At 44.4% G+C, this 23,582-nt stretch overlaps 1 protein-coding gene and 1 non-coding gene across 6 annotated transcripts in view; both read right to left on the reverse strand.

Moving 5' to 3' along the window:
* Nucleotides 1-23,582, reverse strand: part of NMT2 (N-myristoyltransferase 2) — a 63,114-nt gene that overhangs the window by 7,295 nt on the left and 32,237 nt on the right. For 3 of the 5 annotated variants that reach the window (XM_035306840.3, XM_035306841.3, XM_035306842.3), the window contains 7 exons: nucleotides 22,658-22,802; nucleotides 19,304-19,422; nucleotides 19,110-19,201; nucleotides 18,874-18,990; nucleotides 15,027-15,197; nucleotides 12,888-12,996; nucleotides 5,552-5,722 (listed from right to left, as the gene is read on the reverse strand). In XM_035306840.3, the coding sequence (XP_035162731.1) occupies nucleotides 5,552-5,722; nucleotides 12,888-12,996; nucleotides 15,027-15,197; nucleotides 18,874-18,990; nucleotides 19,110-19,201; nucleotides 19,304-19,422; nucleotides 22,658-22,802 (924 nt within the window). The remainder of the gene's footprint in view (nucleotides 1-5,551; nucleotides 5,723-12,887; nucleotides 12,997-15,026; nucleotides 15,198-18,873; nucleotides 18,991-19,109; nucleotides 19,202-19,303; nucleotides 19,423-22,657; nucleotides 22,803-23,582) is intronic. The other 2 variants (XM_035306844.3, XM_078329519.1) reach the window with 1 other exon arrangement.
* On the reverse strand, nucleotides 22,460-22,580 carry LOC118143497 (small nucleolar RNA SNORA26). Its single transcript, XR_004727704.1, has one exon. It is a non-coding gene; the product is annotated as a small nucleolar RNA SNORA26 (small nucleolar RNA).

The following is a 23,582-nucleotide window of genomic DNA, read 5'->3' on the forward strand; positions in this document are numbered from 1 at the left end:
CCTGTAGTCCCAGCTACTCGGGAGGCTGAAGCAAAAGAATCACTTGAACCCAAGAGGCGGAGGCTACAGTGAGCCGAGATTGCACCACTGCACTCCAGCCTGGCAACAGAGCCAGATTCTGTCTTAAAAAAAAAGAAAAAGAAAAAGAAAGAAACAAAAGGGCCAGGTGTGGTGGCTTATACTTGTAATCCCAGCACTTCGAGAGGGCGAGGCGGGCAGATCATGAGGTTAAGAGATCAAGACCATCCTGGCCAAGGTGATCTTGGTGAAACCCCGTCTCTACCAAAAGGACAAAAGTTAGCTAGGTGTGGTGGTGCGCACCTGTAGTCCCAGCTACTCGGGAGGCTGAAACATGAGAACTGCTTGTACCCAGGAGGCAGAGGTTGCGGTGAGCTGAGATCGTGCCACTGTACTCCAGCCTGGCAAAAGAGCAAGACTCTGTCTCAAAAAAAAAGAGAAAGAAGAAAGAAAGAAAAAGAAAGAAGAAAGAAAGAAAGAAAGAAAGAAAGAGAGAGAGAGAGAGAGAGAGAAAGAAAGAAGGAAAGAAAGAAAGAAAGGAAAGAAAGGGAAGAAAGAAAGAAACAGGAACAAGGACCAGAAGAAACATAAACCAAATAATCAAATCACTGACTTGAGCTCTAACATACCAGTAATGACCTTAAATGTAAGTGGTCTAAATACACCAATCAAAAGAAAGATGGGTAGCATGGGTAAAGAAACATGACCCAGCTATAGGCTGTTTCCAAGAAATGCACTTCAAATTCAATAACATGAATAGTTTGAAAGTAAAAGGATGGAAAAAGACCAAACATTCAATTTTAAAAAGCAGGTCTGATTATAGTAATATACAATCAAGTGTACTCCAGAGCAAGGAAAATTATTGCAAAGAGAGGGATTACATTATGATAAAAAGATCAATCCACCAGGGAGACATAAAGACCCTAAATATACATGTGAGTATCAAACAACAGCCCCAAAAGACATCAATCGACAGTTACAGTTGGGGATTTCCACGCCCCTCTCATCAAGTCATAGAACTGCTAGACAGAAAATCAGCATGGAAATAGAAAAGCTGAATAACTCAATTAATCAGTATGGTCCAATTGGCATACACAGCACAAGGCACCCGACAGTAGTGTGTACACGTTTCACACACCCACGGAATATTCATCAAGACAGACCATATTCCAAGTAACCATAATAGAATCAAACTAGAAATCTGTAATTGAGAGACAACAGAAAATCTCTGTTGAACAGCACAATTCTAAGTAGGGGTAGGCTAGAGAGAAAGTCTCAAAGGAAACTAAAAAGTACATAGAAGTGAATGAAAATGAAAATGCAACTTACCAAACGATGTCAGAAACAGCTAACGCAGCAAGGCAAGTGCAGAGGGAAATTTATAGAACCAAATGCTTACTAGTGACAAGGAAAGGTCTCAAGTCAGTAAGTCCCTCCCTCAAGGAACTAGAAAAGAAGAGCGAAATAAACCCAGAGGAAGGAAATAATAAACACAAGGCTAGAAATCAATGACACTGAAAATAAGAAAACAACAGGGAATATCCAACAAAAGGCTGGTTCTCTGGGAAACAAATCAATAAAATGACACAACTCTAGCAAGACTGACAAAAATAAAGAAGGAGAAGACAAGAATCACCAATACCTGGGATGAAACAAGAGAGATCAGTAGATTTCACAGCCACTAAAAGGACAGCAAGAGAATACAATGAACAGCTTCACACTCATACATTCAGCAATTTAGAAGAAATGGACAAAATCCTCAAAGACTGTTAAAACTCAGACACGGTGAAACAGATCATCTGAATAGTGCTATATCCATTAAAGACATTTAGTTCATTATTTTAAAACTCCAGCTAAGCTCTGATCATTTCAACTGGAGAATTCTACCAAAGAATTAACACCAATTCTCAATTTCTTCCAGAAAATAGAAGAGGAAATAATACTTCCCAACTCCTGTAATGAGACTAGTATTATCTAGAGATCTAAACCAGACATAGACATTACAAAAAAGACACTCCAGACAGATAGCGCTCATGATCAAATACCCTTCCAAATATTAGCAATCAATACAACAATGTATAAAAAGAATCATGCACCCTGACCAAGTGGACTTTTTCTAGGAGTCTAAGAGTGACCCGACATCTGAAAATCAATCAATGTAATCTACCATATCAACAGATTAAAGGAGAAAAATCATATGATTACATCAATTGGAGCACAAACAGCCTTGGACAAAATCCAATCCCCATTCATAAGAACTCTCGGCGAGTTAGAAACAGAGGAGAATGACCTCAAATTGATTAGGAGCACCCACAGAAAACTTACAGCTAACATCATACTTCGTGGTGAAAGAGTGAATGCTTTCCTCCCACCATCAAGAACAAGATGAGGATGTCAACCTTCCCCACTCTTACTCAACAAAGCACTGGAAGATCTAGGTCCTGCATGAATGCAAGACCAATAAATAAAGGCATAGATTGGAAAGGAAGTGATAAAACTGTCCCTATTTGCAGATGACACACTGTCTATGTAGAAATCCCAAGGAATCTACACATAAACTCCTGGAACCAGTGATTTTAGCACTGTGGCGGGATACCAAAACACAGAAGAAAGCATGTCTACACGCTAACAATGAACACGCAGAAACTGAAATTAAAAACGCGAAACCATTACAATCACCCCAAAGGAAGTGAAATACTTAGCTATGAACTTAAAACATTTACAGGATCTGGATGTCAGGTCTCCATATGCAAGCCTGGAGCCTGAAAGTCTGAAGTTCTGCTTGCCTCGGCTGAAGTCTCCCACCCACTGCCTCCCACCCTCTCACCATTGTCCCTAATCGCCCAGAGGAGCTTCCCTGGGCAAGCCCCTCACCCAGCCCTGCCATCTTAACTGTTCTTATGTTAATGTAAATACCTCTCACCCAACCCCACCACTGTAACTGAACTTACTCTGCATCACCCCCGCCCCCGAAAAAACTACCCAAACCTAAAAAACCAACTCCTATCCCACTGCCCTTTGCTAATGCCCTTTTTGGCCTTAGCCCACCTGCACCCAGGTGAATAAACAGCCATGTTGCTCACACAAAGCCTGTTTGGAAGGTCTCTTCACTCAAAGCGCACATTTTTCAACACTGGATGCTCTTAGAGAATGCTGATAAAAGAGATTTCAAAAGACCGAAATAAATGTAGAGACGTTCTGTGTTCATGGATTGGAAGACTTTTCAATTATCCTCAAATTAACCTATCAGTATAATGTAAACCCTATCAAAGTGCCAGCAAGGTTTTCTGTAGACAAATATAAGCTTATTCTAAAATGTATACAAAAGGCAAAGGAAATAGATGAATTAAAATGATGTTGACAAACAAGAATAAAGTGGGAGAAATTACTCTACCTGATACTAAGACTTCCTATATAGCTATGGCAACCAGGTCAGTGTGGTATCAGTGAAGGGAGAGATATGGAGATCAATGAAATAGAACAGAGAACCCAGAAACAGAATACAATACAAAGTGTTAGTATTCAGCACACCAAGCCTGTAATCCCAGCACTTTGGGAGGCCGAGGCAGGTGGATCACGAGGTCAAGAAATCGAGACCATCCTGGTCAATATGGCGAAACCCCGTCTCTACTAAAAATACAAATAATTAGCTGGACATGGTGGCACATGCCTATAATCCCAGCTACTCAGGAGGCTGAGGCAGGAGAATTGCTTGAATCCAGGAGGCAGAGGTTGGAGTAAGCTGAGATCGTGCCATTGCACTCCAGCCTGGGTAACAAGAGCGAAACTCCATCTCAAAAAGAAAAGAAAAAAAAAAAAACCTCTCACAGGCCATGCCTGGTGGCTCAAACCTGTAATCCCAGCACTTTGGGAGGCAGAGGCAGGTGGATCATCTGAGGTCAGGAGTTCGAGACTAACCTGACCAACTTGGTGAAACCCTGACTCCACTAAAAATACAAAAATTAGTTAGGTATGGTGGCACATGCCTGTAATCTCAGCTACCCGGGAGGCTGAGGCACGAGAATTGCTTGAACCTGGGAGGTGGAGTTACAGTGAGCCAAGATCGCACCATTGCACTCAAGCCTGGGCAACAAGAGCAAAACTCCATCTCAAAAAAAAAAAAACCTTTCACAAATCAGTAAGAAGACTGTGGTCACAAAGTAAATAGCAAATTCAGAAAAGAAATAAACATGGCTAACAGATTTACAAGATACTCAAATTCACCAGTATTGAGGATAGCAATTAAAAACAAGATTCTGTCCCACACTCATCAGGTGGGCCCGAATTTACAATCTGACTGTAATCACGTGTTGTGAGGATGTGACGGGACAGGAGCTCTCTCTTTTTTTTTTTTTGAGGTGGAGATGGAGTTTCACTCTTCTTACCCAGGTTGGAGTGCAATGGCACAATCTCGGCTCACCGCAACCTCCACTTCCTGGGTTCAAGCAATTCTCCTGCCTCAGCCTCCTGAGTAGCTGGGACTACAGGCACGTGCCACCATGCCCAGCTAATTTTTGTATTTGTAGTAGAGAAGGGGTTTCATCACCTTGTTGATCAGAATGGTCTTGATCGCTTGACCTCGTGATCCACCCGCCTCGGCCTCCCAAAGTGCTGGGATTATAGGCTTGAGCCACCGCACCCGGCCGGGACAGGAACTGTCTTATGCTGCTCAGGATCTACAGTGGTGAGCTATGTGGCAGCTTCTAATAATGTGAAAGACGGGTCTGACCACAGACTCAGCAGTTCCAATTCTGTGCTCCGGGCAGCAGTTCTCAACATGTGGTCTGTGAACCCTGTGAAACCTGAGACTCTTTCAGAAATCTGTGAGGTCAAAATTATTTTCATAACACTAAGAAGCTGTGTACCTTGTTGACGTGTTGCCATCAGCATCAATGGCGCAAAGCAATGCTGTGGGTAAAACTGCTGGTGCCTTAGCACAAAACAAGACACTGGCACCAGACCGTACCCATGGGCACCTTATCCTTCAACACCACCCTCACGGTTCAACAAGTATCATTTTCACTTAAGCATGTCCTTGACAGAGTATTAAGAATTATTAATCTTATTAACTCTCAATCCCTTAGTACCCATCTTTGTTTTTTGTTTTTTTGAGAGGGAGTTTTGCTCTTGTTGCCCAGTCTGGAGTGCAATGGCGCAATCTCGGCTCACTGCAACCTCTGCTCCGGGGTTGAAGCAATTTTCGTGCCTCAGCCTCCTGAGTAGCTGGAATTACAGGCGCATGCCACCATGCCTGGCTAATTTTTGTATTTTTAATAGAGACGGGGTTTCACCACGTTGGCCAGGCTGGTCTCGAACTCCTAACCTCAGGTGATCCGTCCGCCTCGGCCTCCCAAAGTGCTCAGATTACAGGCATGAGCCACCACACCCGGCCGAGGACGCATCTCTGTAACGTTCTGTGATGAAATGGAAGGAAGTATGTGTAAATACTTCTGCATGTGTAAATACTTCTGCCGCACACCGAACACAAAGGATGCTTGAAGGAGAAGCTTTATGTTTATCACCTTGTCTTTACCTCCACTACAAACGTGTCAATAATGTGCTCGCGGGGGAGGAACCAGTGGGCTACTTCCTCTTCATCCATCACTGGAGCCAGGTGAAACTGCTTCAGGTAAGCGTTGATTAATTCTCGAACTGATTTGATATCTTTTGGTTCCATCGGTCTCAAACCTGAAGTCTTCGTAACCTTGTTAGAGGAAAAACAAAAATCCACACGTTGCGTACGAGACGAGTGAAACTTCGAGCACTCTGTGCTCAAAGCGTGCTCTGCAGACCAGCCGAATGAGCAGCACGTGGGAGCTTGTTACAGCTGCAGAGCCTGGCCCTGCCCCAGTTGTAATGAATCAGAATCTGCAACGCAACAAGATTCCCCTGGGATTTGTACACACACTAAGGTTCGAGAAGAACTGGGTAAAACACAGGTGAGACAGACATGTTGTATCTTATCTGTGGGGCAACTCTTTGGTCACTATTGCCCGTGGCCCAAACAAAATCAAAGAAAACACTACAGATTCATTGTGGACCCCAGTGTCAAGAGTACACCGGTATATACACCAATGCCAAGAATGTCAACAGCCTACTTGATGGGACATAGCAATCTTAGCATGACTTCTGGAGTACAGGCCGCCCTCCGTATCCATTGGTTGTGCATCTGTGGGTTCGACCAACCTTAGATGGAAAATATTCAGGACAAAAAGAACTGGATAGTCGCATCTGTACTGATCATGTACAGACTTTTTTTCTTATCATTATTTCTTAAAAATGTAGTGTAACAACTATTTACATAGCATCTACATTGTATTTGGTCTTATAAGTAATCCAGAGAGGATCTAAAGTATACAGGACAGTGGGGCATGGTGACTCATGTCTGTAATCCCAGCACTTTGGGAGGCTGAAGCCAGTGGATCAACTGAGGTCAGGAGTTCGAAACCAGCCTGGCCAACATGGCGAAACCCTGTCTCTACTAAAAATGTAAAAATGGTTGGGTGGGATGGCTCACTCTTGTAATCCCAGCACTTTGGGAGGGCGAGGCGGGTGGATTACGAGGTCAGGAGATTAAGAACACCCTGGCTAACATGGTGAAATTCTATCTCTACTAAAAATACAAAAAATTGCCAGGCATGGTGGCACGCACCCCTAGTCCCAGCTGTTCAGGAGGCTGGGGCAGAAGAATCATTTGAACCCAGGAGACAGAGGTTGCAGTGAGCCAGGATCTCGCCACTGCACTTCAGCTTGGGCGACAGGGTGGGACTCCATCTCAAAAATCAATTAATCAATCAAGGTCTACAGAAGGATGTGTATACATTATATGCAAATACACAAATGCTATGCCATCTTATATAAGGGTCTTGACTACCCATAGATTCTGGTATCTGAGGGGTCCTAGAACCAATCCTTCATGGTTTCTGAGGGATCATGCTTTAAAACTGCCAAGTCTTACATTTTGGAAAACACAACTGAGCAACTTGTTTTATTATTCAATAGCCCATGAAAAGTGTGTGATTTTGTAAATCATATCAGGCTGGATAAGAAGGCAAGCATTTTTAATAGCCAAGTATTTTCTAAAGGCATATGGGTTTACGGCCATACCACCCTGAAAGTGCCCATCTTGTCTAACAGCAAAGAGCTGCCAGGCAGCCTGGCCTTTCCTGCCACATCTTCTGGGTAAAGGTGATCAGGGTTAGGTGTTTAATCACTACTCCAGAGCTTTACAATTTAAAAATTAAGCCATAGGAATCAAAAGCCTGAAAGTCAGGACAGGTCCCCATTTGAATTCATTCAACTCTTGTCCTCATCAAAGCTCCTGACATCACTTGGCTCTCCTGAACTGTTCAGGGCCAGGACACTTGAGACTAGAATTCAGGAAGCCCAAAAAACAGACAATTTTGAAACTGAGAAATACACTTTTTTCTGTAAACCTGAATTTCACCGCCGCCCCCAGCTTGGAGAAATACTAGATACATTCTAAGAGATGAATAACCTGTATATAAATATTGCTACTCTCATGAAAAACTTCCAGTAGAATTAGGTCATCACAATCCCTGCATGCCCCCAGGTGGAAGCCCAAGGGGGAAAACAGGTTTTTTTTTGAAATCAAGTCTCACTCTTGTTACCCAGGCTGGAGTGCAATGGTGCAATCTTGGCTCACTGCAACCTCTGCTTCCCGAATTCAAGCAATTCTCCTGCCTCAGCCTTCTGAGTAGCTGGGATTACAGGTGCCTGCCACCATGCCTGGCTAATTTTGTATTTTTAGTAGAGATGGCGTTTCACCATGTTGGCCAGACTGGTCTCGAATGCCTCAGGTGATCTGCCTGCCTCAACCTCCCAAAGTGCTGGGGTTACAGGTGTGAGCCACCACACTAGGTCAAGAAAAATAGGTTTTCTCTTGAGTACCAATTCTCATCAACTATTAGCTGTGCTGAGGTTTCTAAGCTTCAGCGACACACTGTGCTGACTGATGATAGATTAGGTGGGGAAAGGGTAGTGCGCCATATTTACAGAACAAACAGCCCTCAGCTAAATATTTACTATGAGCCATTCTATTATGATTTATGTCATCTCTAAAACACTGCAGCTAAAATACCATTTAATAATTTAAATGTAGAGAATTTAAGTCCTTCACATTGAACAGGCAACTCACACCTTAGTGTTTTGGTAGCTCTCAAAGCCAAAGTGTAAAATATCCAGGTCTCCACTGGAAATAAATCAAATAAATAAGCACTTCTAAATGTCAGTGGGAAGACCAAAAACATATAAAATATATACTGCAGTCATTTAAAAAATTAGTTTCGGCTATGAGGCAGACTCAGTTTGATAAATTTCAGATAGCCTTTCTCAATATCGTAATTTTTTTTCTTTTGTTACTGGGTCAGTAATAATCAACAATATCAAGCTGTTAGTTGAAATTAATGAAAGCCACAGGACATATGATACCTGTTAATATAGAACATTCAGAAATAAAGAAAAAAATTGCCAACTTCCTTCTAGAGCAAAATATTCTTCTGGAGCACAAATCTCATTCACTGAATATCCAACTGTGAAAGCACTAAAGCAACTGCCCAGCAGGTATCCTTAAAGCAGCAATTCTCAAATATTTCGTTCTTTTACATTCTTAATAATGACTGAGAACCTCCAAAGAGCTTTGCTTATGTGGGTTAGGCACATCCACACTTATCACATTCAAAATCAAAACTGAGGTCATTTGGAAACCAAAGACTCAAGAAATACACATGTCACATGGCCTCTGGAAGACTTCACAGTACCCTCAGAAGAGAATGAAAGTGAAAAAATTAAATATTGGTGTTATCATGAAAATAGTTTTCAAAAATGACTTCATGGATTCAAAGATCTTGGGGGGACTTCCGGAGGTCCCTGGGCCACACTTTGAGAACTGCTATCTTAGGTCTCTAAATGTCAGAAAAATAAGCAGAATTTAGACAAGGAGTATGGTGTCTAAATTTAGGTAGAAAGTATCATTAAGTTTTGCAATGTATGAGCATTTTGAACAAATTTTTACAGAAGCATTACAGCATACAAGCAGACCAGGATGTATCAGCTCTAAAAGATAGAAAGTCCTAGAAAACAGGGTAAGAATATTTACATTTGCTGACTAATGGCTAAAATAATCTGTATAAGAATGAAATAACTTTTGAAAAGCAATGCAAACACTCAAAGTATAGCTGTTGTCCTCAGAAGTAGAAGGCTGTCGGGCTTAGATTAAAATGGCTAGCTTCCATATAATCCAGTAGTGAAGTGGTCATGTTTTCTGTCAGTTCAATAAAACACAGAGAAGCATTAGCAGTAACTGAGAAAAGTCTCAGTTTCAGAAGCAAACTGTGTGTCTGAATCAGGTATCCTTTCCCATGGCCCAACTAATATCCATGATTCACTGGCCTCTATTAGATTGAAATCTGTGTAAAATCTGCTTATAAGTACATAAGGAAATGAAGCTCAGAGCTCTATTAAAAAACAGTAGTGTTGTTATCTGTCAAATATGTGGTGTAAACCATTTGAGAGCCAAGATTCCAGAGTAGAGATGTAAGCGGTGATTATAGTTATTTATATGATTAAAAAAGGAGGACGCAGAATGCTAAACACTAAAAGAAGCATCTAATGCCACTAAACATAGAACACTTTATATGGCAGGACGTGTCTTAGCAAGCACGACCTCCCTGCAGCACGACGCTAAGACCTTAGTGGATCATTCTCGGACTTCTCCTGCTTTTTACTGACATCGAATTACCTTTCAGGTTATTGATACAGATACACAAAATCGAACTTGGAAATACTCAACACCAAATTAAAAAAAAAGCCATCCCAAAATGCTGAAAGGGTAGGGAGGCATGGTAAGACACGTTTTTTTGGGGAAACCCTGGTATTTAGATAAAAGCTGTGAATGGCACAGGCCCTGCGACAGCTCTGCTTCTGGCCAGCAGACTGAGCCAGTCTATCTTGTGTACCCATGGCCCTTTCTGTGCTATGCGGATAAAGAGCCACCCTCCTGTGGCTGTCATGATTAGTAAATGAGACTACAGCTGTTACATGTCTAGCAAAACACTGGTCACAATAAATGTTAGCTCCTATATTCAAAAGTCCATGAAGGAGACATAAAGCTGGCACTACTATAAGCAAAAACAGTAGCAGTGAAGCAGAAAGTGAGACTGATCCATACAGCAAACGATGTATTCCGGAAGGTTGCTTTTACTCTGAATGGTACAAAAATGTTCCTAAGCGACGGACTGCTAACAGTGCTATGACCCATCTGGGCCCATCGGAGAGAACGGGGCATCTTGTAGATACAGTACTTACCCTCCAAGTTCATAATATCTGTACTTTCATCTCTCTTCTATTAATTTACTCATTTTCCTTTCCTTCCCTGTGACTTAAAAGGGAGAAAGGAGACGGGCAAACCAATGAGACCTGTTTGCACCTCGACAATCGTCTTTTTCTGCCTTGCTTTATGCTGCAATGTACCCACAGCGAGCCATTTAGTGGGGCTGAGCCATGGTGCCCCCACAGCAGGTCATGTTAGAGGGGATGGCAGAGGCAGAGGGGCCTAACAGGGAAACACAGAAGTCTGGGGCTTGCATCCCAAGCCCTCCACTTAGTGATATTAATACACCCTCGCCCATGAGCCAACCTTCATGCACCTCAGTTTCTTCATCTGTAAAATGGGGAGAAGCAACACTAACTTCAAAAGGTTGTTGTGAGAATGAACTGAACAATGTATTTGAAAGCATTTCATAAACTTCAATTACGGGAGGCGGGGAAGGCAGTCACTACCACAGCATGACCAGAATAGGACGCTCTCTGGAACCCAGGAGACCTGGAAGGAAGATGCCAAAGTCTGGTTTCATAATCAGTGCCTACACCCATGAGAAGATTGATTCTTATGCAAAAATACTAAGGCTGATTAACGGAGTCAAGTCAATTTCAGCACCTTAGAAAATAATCGTTGAGTAAACCAATGACAGCTGCTAAAACTCCTTACTCTTCACTCCGCTGTAGGCGACCTACATGTAAGTGTGTTTTCCTTGTGCATAAGCTAGGATGCTTGAGGTTCAAGAAACCGAAGTTGAGCGAGACCAAAGCGGAATGGCATTTGCCCACAGGGAAGAGTGTAGGCATGCTGGAAGTGTTTGTTTCAATTCACATGTGGCAACACTTCAAACAAAAGATCCCATCAGTGGCGCACAGATTCTAAGATGGCCCCCAGTGATCCCACCTCCTGGGGTTCAAGCTGATGTTATCTGCTCCTGCTACGTGTGGGCAGGACCTGTGATTTAGTTCTAACCAATAGAAATGGCAATGGCAGCCGAGTGCAGTGGCTCACCCCTGTAATCCCAACACTTTGGGAGGCCGAAGCGGGTGGCTCACCTGAGGTCAGGAGTTTGAGACCAGCCTGACTAACATGGTGAAACCCTGTCTCTACAAAAATTAGCCGGGTGTGGTAGTGCCTGCCTGTAATCCCAGCTACCTGGGAGGCTGAGGCAGGAGAATCGCTTGAACCCAGGAGGCAGAGGTTGCAGTGAGCAGAGATGGTGCCACTGCACTCCAGCCTGGACAACAGAGAGAGACTCCCTCTCAAAAAAAAAAGAAAGAAAGAAAGAAAAGAAATGGCAATCATGACTGGATGTCACTTTCATGAATCGCCTGCATAAGGTTCTGACTTCCATCTTGCCAGCAGATTCTCTCTCTAGACTCTCTCTCACTGGCTTTGAACAAGCTGCCATGCTGTGAACTGCTCTGTGGAGAAGCCCACATGGCAAAAAACTGACGCCCTTGGTCCAACAGCCAGTGAGCAACTCACTCCTGCCAACCACAGGAGCCTGGAAATGGATCCGTCCCTAGTCAAGGTTCAGATGAGACCCCCACCCTGGCTGACACCTGGTGGCAGCTTTAGGAAAGACCTGGAATGAAGCACAGGACTCAGCTCAGCTGCGACTGGATTTCCAGCCCACAGACACCGTGTGAAAATAAATGTTGTTTTAGGCAGCTCAGTTGATGTTCATTCTTCACATGGCTATAGATACATAATATACCAGTCAAGCACCAAATAAAGCCAAGGCTGGAAAGCACATTTATATTTTTTTGTCTGGGCACAGTGGCTCACGCCTGTAATCCCAACACTTTGGGAGGCTGAAGCAGGCGGTTCACTTGAGGTCAGGAATTTGAGACCAGCCTGGCCAACATGGTGAAACCTCATCTGTATTAAAAATACAAAAATTAGCCAGGAGTGCCTGGAGGGTGCCTGTAGTCCCAGCTACTTGGGAGGCTGAGGTGGGAGAACTGCCTGAACGTGGGAGGTGGAGGTTGCAATGAGCCAAGATCACGCCACTGTACCCCAGCCTGGGTGACAGAGCCAGACTCTGTCTCAAAAAACAAACAAACTACAAAAAAAAAAAAAAAAAAGAAGAATGACAGCTTTCCACATTGAGAACTAGATAGTTTTAAGATGATCATTTAATGAGACACTATTTCTTCTCCATGGGTGTCTCCTCTACACTGAATTCTTCAGTTCCAGTGCATTAAGAAATCAGCAGCCTGAACTCTTCTTCCTTCTTGCTTAACAGACCATACATTCCCCAAATTTCAAAACTGACTTGCCTTGAGTTCAGTCTCATCCAACTACCAATGGAAGAACTTTAAGAGCCTTAGGAGAAAAGGAAAGACTGGCATTTCCAAACAAACTCCCTCCTTTCCCTAGTTCCTGAGTTCCATGAAATCTCCTTCACTCATATTCACCTCCTCAGATACGTGAGTCAGTTTTTCGACTCCTGCAAATAATTCTTTTCTGCATTAAAAGCTTCAGTTGTTACAGCTTCAAAAAACTGCAAGTCATTTTTACTTACATCTGGAAGTCTGTATAGCTTCATTGTTCTCTGTAAAGTCATATTTCTACTCAAGTGAGAAAATTTCACTTCTACCAATTTTCTGGGGTTTAGTGATCGATGCCAGTATCTGAAATACAACAAAGGTTTTAAAATCTAATTTATTTCTAACTCTACAAGTTTCACTCTTTGTCTCAGCTTGGCTGTTACAGAAGCATTTACTGAATATGTATGTTGTATTAAACAGAAGCCCTCATCCTATGTAATCATTTTATCAGTCAGTTTTTTTTTTTTGAGATGGAGCCTCCCTCTGTCACCCAGGCTGGAGTGCGGTGGCTCAATCTCAGCTCACTGCAACTTCTGTCTCCCAGGTTCAAGTGATTCTCCTGTTTCACCCTCCCGAGTAGCTGCGACTATAGGCACCTGCCACCATGCTTGGCTACTTTTTGTATTTTTAGAAGAGACAGGGTTTCACCATATTGGCCTCGCTGGTCTCAAACTCCTGAACTTGTGATCTGCCTGCCTCAGCCTCCCAAAGTGCTGGGATTACAGGCATGAGTCACTGCGTCCGGTCTCTATCAGTTAATTTTTAATCTCTAAAATACATCTTGAACACCTAGTTATGTTCCTCTGGAGTTTATGACCTTTCATCTTTTTCACTAAAGAGGAATCTTAAAATTGCAAAAGAAAAATTAATCGGCTGGGCGTGATGGCTCATACATACCTGTAATCCAGCACTTTGGGAGGCTGAGGTGGGCAGATCACTTGAGGCCAGGAGTTCGAGATCAGCCTGGCCAACATGGTAAAACCCCTTCTCTACCAAAAATACAAAAATTAGCTGAGCTTGGTGGCACATGCCTGTAGTCCCAGCTACTTGAGAGGCCAAGGCAGGAGAATTAATTGAACCCAGGAGGTGAAGGTTGCATTCATTGCACTCCAACCTGGGCAACAGAGCAAGACTGTCTCAAAAAATATATATTAATCATACCCAGGTTTGCAAGTGTTTAAAGCCCATCACTGATACTAAAAAAGGCAAACCAGAAAGTTTAAAAACATAAAAATAAAACCCCTCAATCAGTAGCCTTTACTCTTACAGACTACAAACCAAAGAAAACAACTTGTTGAGAAACGAGCTTAAATTTCTTAAGTGATTCCAGCTTGGGCTCTGGGATAAATGATCTGTATGAAAATATACCTGCAAAGTCCAATATTCCATTTACTTCATGAATGTAATAATTTAATAGGATACAGAAATTTCAAGTTTCATCCTATTTGAGTCAATAAAAACAGTGGTTGGGGGTAGGGAGATAAACTCTGAGGTTTTAGGAACAGATGAGTCTTGTGGCAATCTGATCATTTTCTCACTGAAATAACCTTTGAAAGCTTGACCAGTGCAGATGACGTTGTAAAGACAGAGCTTAAGTTTTCTTTGAACAAACAAATACATCTGAGGCTTTTCAATGGATGCTTATCAGACTCTCCAGACACTTTGGTGGTGCTGCAAAGGATGGCAGAAAACTGAGCCTTAGGGCAGAAAGAAAATGGTACAACATTGGAATTTTCAGGTTATAACGTCCTACGTTTCCCATGCAGAGATAGCACTCATCTTTCACATGGAGTAGACTTAGAAATACAGACTCAGCATCATTAGCAGGAAAACGGCAAAAACTTTTTTTCTTTTTTTTTTTGGCTGGGCACGGTGGCTCACACCTATAATCCTAGCTCTTTGGGAGGCCAAAGTGGGTGGATCACCTGAGGTCAGGAGTTCGAGACTAGCCTGGCCAACATGGTGGAAACCCTGTCTCTACTAAAAATACAAAAATTGGCTGGGTAAGGTAGTGGGTGCCTATAATCCCAGCAACTTGGGAGGCTGAGGCAGGAGATTCACCGGAACCCAGGAGGCAGAGGTTTCAGTTAGCCGAGATCATGCCACTGCATTCCAGCCTGGGCTACAGAGTGAGACTCCATCTCAAAAAAATAAAGGAAAAAAAAATTTTTTTAATCATGTAGTAGCAAATGATATACCAGAAATATATCAGAAAGAATACTGAACTTGGTGATTCTAGGTTCTAGTCTCTGTCTCTACTTCTAACAGAACCGTGGTGAGGCTTAATATGTTTGATAAGGGGAGGACCTGAGGTAGTGATGTAGTACAGGTACCTGCACGTGGCCACTGGCTTAGGAAGAACCACTCCCGCGGTGTACACTGCCTGGAAGATCCCTTCCAGGTTCACTCTTCTGGTGATCTCTCGGATTAGCACTGGGGCTACCCGTTTCGATCTCAATTTCTTATGAACACAAAGAAAGTTGATTTCTACCATCTTCTTCACACTAAGAAATAAAGATGTTGAAGATTAAGAGTCAAAACAAGATTAAAAATGAAGAGTCAACACATTTTAAAAAAATAAGACGATACCCAGGAAATATCCAAAAACAAGAATGCGGGCTGGGCACAGCGGCTGTCACCTGTAATCTCAACACTTTGGGAGGCCCAGGCAGGTAGACTACTTAAGCCCAGGAGTTTGAGACCAGATTGGGCAAAACTCAGACTCTTGTCTCTACAAAAAAAATAGAAACATTAGCCAGGCACGGGCACATGCCTGTGGTCCCAGCTACTTGGAAGGCTGAGGTGGAAGGATCGCTTGAGCCCGGGAAGTAGAGGCTGCAGTGAACCACGATCACATCACTGCACTGCAGCCTGGGCAACAGCATCTTTTTTTTGTTTGTTTGTTTTTTGAGACAGAGTTTTGCTCTGTCGCCCAGGCTGGAGTGCAATGGTGTGATCTCAGCTCACTGCATCCTCCACTGCACAGATTCAAATGATTCTCCTGCCTCAGCCTCCTGAGTAGCTGAGATTACAGGCACCTGCCACCATGCCCAGCTAATGTTTGTATTTTTAGTAGAGGCAGGGTTTCACCATGTTGGCCAGGCTGGTCTTGAACTCCTGACCTCATGATCCACCTGCCTCAGCCTCCCAAAGGGCTGGGATTACAGGTGTGAGCCACTGTGCCTGGCCTGAAAGCCATTCTTTAACACAATATTTAAGAAGAGTATTCTATCACTTAGACATTTTACAAATTCACACAGTAACACTATTGCCCATATCTCCCCACTGAAATGACTGCAACGCACAGAGGTTCCAACCCTCTTGTTCTAAACACATTTTAGGACTTTGGTCCATTATAAGTTTTCACATTAGAAATTAGATCAGCTGTGCCTCTTTAAGCAGCTCCTCCTCCCCTCTCCATCCCCTCTCCCTCCCCCTCCCCTCCCCTCCTCTCCCCTTCCTCCTCCTCCTCCTCCTCGTCCTCTTCCTCCTCCTCCTCCTCCTCCTTCTTCTTCTTCTTCTTCTTCATTCTCTCTCTCTCTCTCTCTCTACCTTTTCCCTTTTTAAGATGAGATCTCACTGTGTTGACCAGGCTGGTCTCAAACTCCTGGCCTCAAGCAATCCTTCCATCTCAACCTCCCAAAGTGCTGGGATTACAAGCGTGAACCACTAGGCCCAAGCCCTCTTTCAGATTCTAAAGCTGTTTTTCCTATAATGTGTATAATTACGGCAATAACTGGGTCATCCCAGTGCAGAATCTCATAAGATGTGGCTCTGGAGTATGATACAAGCCACCAGGATCCCCGAGAGGGGCCTTGACCAGACCAGAGCTGGTGCTGCTCTGAGCAACAATCAGCCTCCTAGATGTTTAAAGCCTGTTCCCGGCTCTGCTTCCAGGTACAAAATATTCCTTGAGATCAAATGCTTTTCTCAGTAAATGAGCTAAGCTGATACGCTGAAAAGTAGAGGCCAATTATGTATGACGTCTCTGACTTTCAGAGCTGGATCTTTGACTTTCTGGGCTGGAGACCCAGAGTAAAAATGCAGTGTATCCTATGGAGAGAAACCTTTATCTCTCCCCAAAAAATTTTCAGTAATTTTTCTTTAGTTTTCCAGACGGAGTTTTGCTCTGTCACCCAGGCTGGAGTGCAGTGGTATAATCTCAGCTCACTGCAACCTCTGCCTTACAGGTTCAAGTGATTCTCATGTCTCAGCCTACCAAGTAGCTGGGATTATAGGCGCGTACCACTATGCCCGGCTAATTTTTTTATTTTGAGTAGAGATGGGGTTTTGGCATATTGGCCAGGCTGGTCTTGAACTCCTGACCTCGAGTGATCTGCCAACCTCGGCCCCTCCAAAGTGCTGGGATTACAGGCGTGAGCCACCGAGCCCAGCAAAGGCTTTGTTTATTCTGATACATACATGTGTATGCATGTATGAGATTGAGAGGCAGAGAAAGAAAAAGAGAAAAAGAAACCATTGTCCTTTAGTTTTGCTCACAGTCTAGTATTTTTTTTCTTTACTACTTAATAAACTGTGGGTAACCCCCATATAGGCACCGAGGAATGAGAGCCAAGCAGAACCCTGGCACAGTTAGGGCTTGAGGAATATCTCACTTTATAGTGTTACTACTCAGCTATTTCCTTTTATATAATCCTTTACATAATCATATATTAGTTTATAGAAATAGGGCTTGAAGAATCCCTTTATATAATCCTCTCTATATAATCATATAATAGTTGATAGTGTGAGTGCCTAAAGAATATTCCCTACATATATACCTATCATTATATCTTAGTTCATTTGGAGGAATGCCTGGAGTGGACACAGTACAGAGCATGAATTAAGGAATAAGCAGCTTATAATCAGAGGAATATCTAAGAGCAGACACCGTGCAGAGCATGATTTAAGGGAAAAACAGTTATGCCAGGACAAGAATCCATGGCCCAGGTGGCAGCGTTCAGTATCGTAAAGATACCCGCTGTACAGCAGGCTTGGGGCGAGAGCCACTCCTCCTGATAAAGGAGTTGTAGGACCTCGCTCCAGTTCTTGTGGAAGGCTGCCCTCAGACTGGCAACCCACCTTGGTGACTGTGAACTCTATCTGCTCTTGCTACTGTGCTGCTTGAAAAGATCTTCCCATAGAACCCATTGGAAGCTGCCAGAAGGTGGCGGTAACCTTCACAGCTCTGTCACTGCTATGTGACTTAAAGCATCCTCCTATAAATCTTCGAAGTAGTTTGCCCATAGATAGAGGTATTGCACACTGCACCCTCTTCACTGCGCAAGGCCTACCTTCAAGCCTCGGTGACCTAATGCGGGTGGACCCCTTACTGCGCACGGCCCTTGCCTTCATGGGAACAGGCCCCTTGCTGCATACTGTCCACCTCCTGGCCTAGGTGACCTAATGGGGGTGGACCCCATGTTTTGTTGCTCACAACCCTATCACTATCCTTAAAGATGATTTCACTCACTGCCCTGCCCGCTAACCTATACACAATAAATACTCATGCTTCTGGACATTCAGGGCCTCGCCTGACTCCACTCAGAGGTGGCGTGGTCCCCTGAGCCCAGCTACATTTTTTTTGTACTTCTGTGTCCTGTCTCTTTATTTTCTGGATCCTGTGTGCACAGCATAATGCACACCCCTCGACCCTGTGGGGCCCTTAGCCCTACAATAAACTTTATTTTTTAAAGCAGTTTTAGGCTTACAGCAAAACCGATCAGAGAGTTTCCATAAAGCCTCTGTCTCCACACATACACAACCTCCCTGACCATCAACAGCTTACTTCAGTAATTTTTTTTTTTTGAGACAGAGTTTCATTCTTGTTGTCCAGGCTGGAGTGCAATGGTGCCATCTCAGCTCACTGCAACCTCCACCTCCTGGGTTCAAGTGATTCTTCTGCTTCAGCCTCCTGAGTAGCTGGGATTACAGGTACCTACCATCATGCCCAGCTAATTTTTATATTTTTAGTAGAGACAGGGTTTCACCATGTTGGCCAGGCTGGTCTTAAACTCCTGACCTCAGGTGATCCACCTGCCTTGGCCTCCCAAAGTGCTGGGATTACAGGCGTGAGCCACTGCACCTGGCCTGCATTCAGTAATTTTTAAAGGCCTATTCTAAGTGCAATTCTTGGAAAAGAAACACATAAAAACGGTACGGACAAGCTTAAACACATACCTGTCATAAATCCGAATGTTTGCTGGGATGGCGCTTATGAACCCGACCAGTTTTTTATTTGAAGACACTCTGACCCCACAGTGCCACTGCAGGAGCCAGCCTGGTGGACGCAGAGCCCTGAGGTCATGGTAGACAAGAAAACAGGCACCAGTTATTGTCCAAGAATACAGGAACAGAGGTAAGAGTCCCCAGTTCAACAGCACCGATGCACGACATCTGTGACCGACGAAACTTACCACAATAGGAACTCCGGTGAATAGTCAAATCGGAACATATTGTCATCATCTTCTACGTAATTCTCATTTAACAACGTGTATAACTCCTTGAGCTATAAGATAAAACAAGTGTCCTATCCATGGTGCTCAGAATCAACTCAGAAGCAACCTGTGTGAAGGCAGGAGTTGAATTTAAGAGGTTTTTACTCACTCACCACTTCGGCATTACTCAAGTCTAAAGTGTCCCACATAAAACCCTGCGGCAAAGAATATGGTTCTTGGCGAACGTTGTCTTTATCTGGTTCAATTGCTCCGTGAGATGTTATGACTTCATCTGAAAAGGGAGAGAAAGAGAAAAAAGAAAGGCAAGAAGAGAGAATACTTAATGACAAAGTATTCTAACCATCCAAAGTGGTCAGTGACATAAGCAAATGAGACTGAGGGCCCTTGGGTTTCATATAGTCTCTTTTTTTTTTGAGACAGTCTTGCTTTGTTGCCCAGGCTGGAGTGCAGTGGCACAATCACAGTTCACTGCAACCTCCAACTCCCGGGTTCAAGCAATTCTCTGCCTCATCCACTTGAGTAGCTGGGATCTCAGGCATGCACCCCCGCACCCCGGCTAATTTTGTGTTTTTAGTAGAGATGGGATTTCCCTGTGTTGACCAAAGCTAGTCTTGAACTCCTGATTGCAGGTGATATGCTCGCCTCAGCTTCCCAAAGTGCTGGGATTACAGGTGTCAGCCGCCTGGCCTGGGTTTCATATAATCTTTAAAAATATGCTATTACATTAAGTGCCTTTGAACTGAAACAAGAAAGCTAGGTAGTGGTGTGAAAAAATTGCTGTTTCATCAATTATTTTTCTTTTCTTTTTTCTTTTAAGATGGTGTCTCACTCTGTCGGCTAGGCTGGAGTGCAGTGGTGCAATCCTGGTTCACTGAAGCCTCCAACTTCTGGGCTCAAGTGATCCTCTTGCCTCAGCCTCCTGAGTGGATGGGACTAGAGGTGTACACCACAGTGCCTGGCTAATTGTTTAATTTTTTTGTAGAGATGGAGTCTCACTATGTTGCCCAAGCTGACCTCAGATTCCTGGGTTTAAGTGATCCTCCCACCTGAGCCTCCCAAAGTGCTGGGATTATAGGTAAGAACCACCATGCCTGGCCTATTTTGTCAATTAAATAAAAGGAGAGGCCAGGCGCAGTGACTCACATCCCAGCACTTCAGGAGGCTGAGGCGGGCAGATCACCTGAGGTCAGTGGTTCGCGACCAGCCTGGCTACATGGTGAAACCCCATTTCTATATAATATAAAATATAAAAAATTAACCGGGCGTGGGAGTGGGCTCCTGTAATCCCCAGTATTCCGGAGGCTGAGGCAGGAGAATCACTTGAACGCAGGAGGTGGAGGTTGCAGTGAGCCGAGATCGTGCCATTGCATTCCAGCTTGGGCAAAAAGAGTGAAACTCCATCTCAAAATAAATAAACAAAATAAAAGGAGAAATCCTTTGTCATACAATGACAAAGATGATATTACAAGACAAAACCTTCTCTGAGTCTCAAGGCCTACAATGCAGCCTTATCTACACACTGTCCTAGGCATCGTAGGTTTCACATGACAGCCTTGGGAGGTTTGCTCTTTTAACTGCATTTCCACAAACTGGGAGAGGCAAGGGCTGCAGTGACCTCTGCCCCCTCCCGGCAAAACCTGAAAATAATTTCAAGACTGGTTACTTGTCCCCATCTGAACCCGTAGCACAGTCCAGGCCATCACAATTCCTGGTGATTTCCACCAAGATGTCTTTTCCAAGTCATTCTCTGCAGAGCTTCCTAACACAGCAGGACTGAAACCCAGGCTCTTCCCCACGACTGCTGCCTGCCTCTCCACACCCTCCCTGCCCCCTGCTCCTAGTGATCTGGCCATGCTGCCCGGGGCTGGCCTTAGCTCAGGGCGTTCCCTCAGGTTAAGGCCCTCTGGTCCCCAAGGGACTGGCCCCTTGGAATTCGCAACAGAAGCTACGTGTCACATGTCAGTTTCTTGCAGTAGCTGTTCCCAACTAAAGTCTTTCTCTACCTCAGTAGGTCGCCCCTCCACCCCTGCCTGGCCACCTTTTGTCCTTCATTTCCACCACTGTTTCCAGCTGTGTGCACTGGACAGTGTGGGGCATTTAATAACAGTCAACAGATACCTGCAGCATGAGAAACCCTCAGGGCCCAGTCCTTCCATCACGGAAGCTTACATACATTTTTAATACTCTAGGCCGGGCACAGTGGCCACGCCTGTAATCCCAGCACTTTGGGAGGCCAAGGCAGGCAAATCCTGAGGTCAGGAGTTCGAGACCAGCCTGACCAACATGGAGAAACCCTGTCTCTACTAAAAATAGAAAATTAGCTGGGAATTGTGGTGCATGCCTGTAATCTCAGCTACTCAAGAGGCTGAGGCAGGAGAATTGCTTGAACCCAGGAGGTGAAGGTTGCAGAGAGCCAAGATCACGCTACTGCACTCCAGCTGGACAGCAAGAGCAAAACTCCATCTAAAAAAAAAAAAATACTCTAATGGGCTGGGTGTGGTGGCTCACGCCTGAAACCCCAGCACTTTGGGAGGCCAAGGCAGGTAGATCACCTGAGCCCAGGAGTTAGAGACCAGCCCAAGCAACGTAGTAAAACAGCATCTCTATAAAAATATATAAAAGTTAGCCAGGTGTGGTGGCATGCACCTGTGGTCCCAGTGACATGGGAGGCTGGTGTGGGAGGAGCGCCTGAGCCCAGGAGGTGGAGGAGGCTGCAGTGAGCTATGATCATGCCATGGTACTCCAGCCTGTGTGGTAGAGTGAGACCCTATCTAAAAAAATAAAACAATAATACTAGTAATGTTTCAAATGTGGGGAAATTGGCTATTTTTACTGGGATAGAAATTGAACTAAAATAATTGGTATCAAAAGCTCATGTCACTACCTGATACTTATATTTTAAGAAGAAAAATATTGGGCTGGGCGCGGTGGCTCAAGCCTGTAATCCCAGCACTTTGGGAGGCCGAGGCGGGTGGATCACGAGGTCAAGAGATCAAGACCAACCTGGTCAACATGGTGAAACCCCGTCTCTACTAAAAATACAAAAATTAGCTGGGCATGGTGGCGCGTGCCTGTAATCCCAGCTACTCAGGAGGCTGAGGCAGGAGAATTGCCTGAACCCAGGAGGCGGAGGTTGCGGTGAGCTGAGATTGCGCCATTGCACTCCAGCCTGGGTAACAAGAGCGAAACTCCGTCTCAAAAAAAAAAAAAAAAAAGAAAGAAAAATATTACTGCATAGATTTCAAATCTGTGGTATGAAACAAATGACATATGTGACATTAACTCTCTGTGTTTTTCTTTTTTTTTTCAGGTGTGACTCCAGACAGGATCCAAAGAGGAGATTTCCAGTCTCTTCTCTGGGTTTTATGGAGACTTACTGTACCCTTCTGTGTTAGCCTCTTAAAGCACTGGGTCAACCTTAAAAGGCACAGGAAAGGGCGTGTGCTTGTCTGTTGTTCATCCAGCTTTGTTTCTGGGGAATAAAAAGGGAAAGCAGAAAAGCATACCTAGTTTAGGTACCGGCTGCGTGTCCCAAAACTGGTATCTGTGCTTCGCAGCCTCCTCAATGTTCCTGGCTGGGCCCTGGCATGCGGATAGCAGCTCCATTGCTCTCTGGATATCCTGCAACTTCTGCATTGGGACACTGGGATTCTATGACAGCAAAGACAGACACACAGAACATGAGAGAGCAGCTGCTGATCTTAAACTCGGGCAGATGCCCGTGGATCTGCCTCAGAGACTACAGTCCCTAAACACTAACAATCCTCCGCCAAGCCCGGTCAAGGCCATGGGCTTGCGTGTTACACATGAAAATAGAAGCAAAACTTCTGTTAAGGCCAACAGTTGTAGAGTTTCAGTGGGGCTCTGGCAGTTTGGGGAATCTAAATGGAAGCATGCTTTGCTTCAGTTTCCCATCCATCTACAAATGGTCCCCAGTATTATTCCTCTGGGGAAGACGTGCAATGCATGCATTACTGTCATCCAGCAGCCAGGCAGCCACGAGACTTGGGGGCACTGTCAGCGTAAATGCTCTGCAGAAGCAATGAGGGGAGGAGGGAAAGAACTTCTAGAATGGAAACACAGGGATTCTACAACAGCAAAGACAGACACACAGAACGTGAGAGAGTGGCCGCTGATCTTAAACTCGGGCAGATACACATGGATCTGAGAAGAGAAGAGAGGTGAGGGGAGGAGAAGAGGGGAGGGGAGGGGAAGGGAACAGGGGAAGGGAGGTGAGGGGAAGGGAACAGGGGAAGGGAGGGGAGGGGAGGGGAAGGGAACAGAGGGGAAGAGGAGAGGGAAGGGGTAAAGGGGAAGGGAAGGGGAGGGGAAGGGGGAGATTGTAGTGAGCTGAGATGGCACCATTGCACTCCAGCCTGGGCAACAAGAATGAGACTCTGTCTCAAAAAAAAAAGAAAAAGAAAGATGGAA

This window comes from Callithrix jacchus, chromosome 7 (genome assembly GCF_049354715.1).
Source record: "Callithrix jacchus isolate 240 chromosome 7, calJac240_pri, whole genome shotgun sequence".
Classification (NCBI taxonomy): domain Eukaryota; kingdom Metazoa; phylum Chordata; class Mammalia; order Primates; family Cebidae; genus Callithrix; species Callithrix jacchus.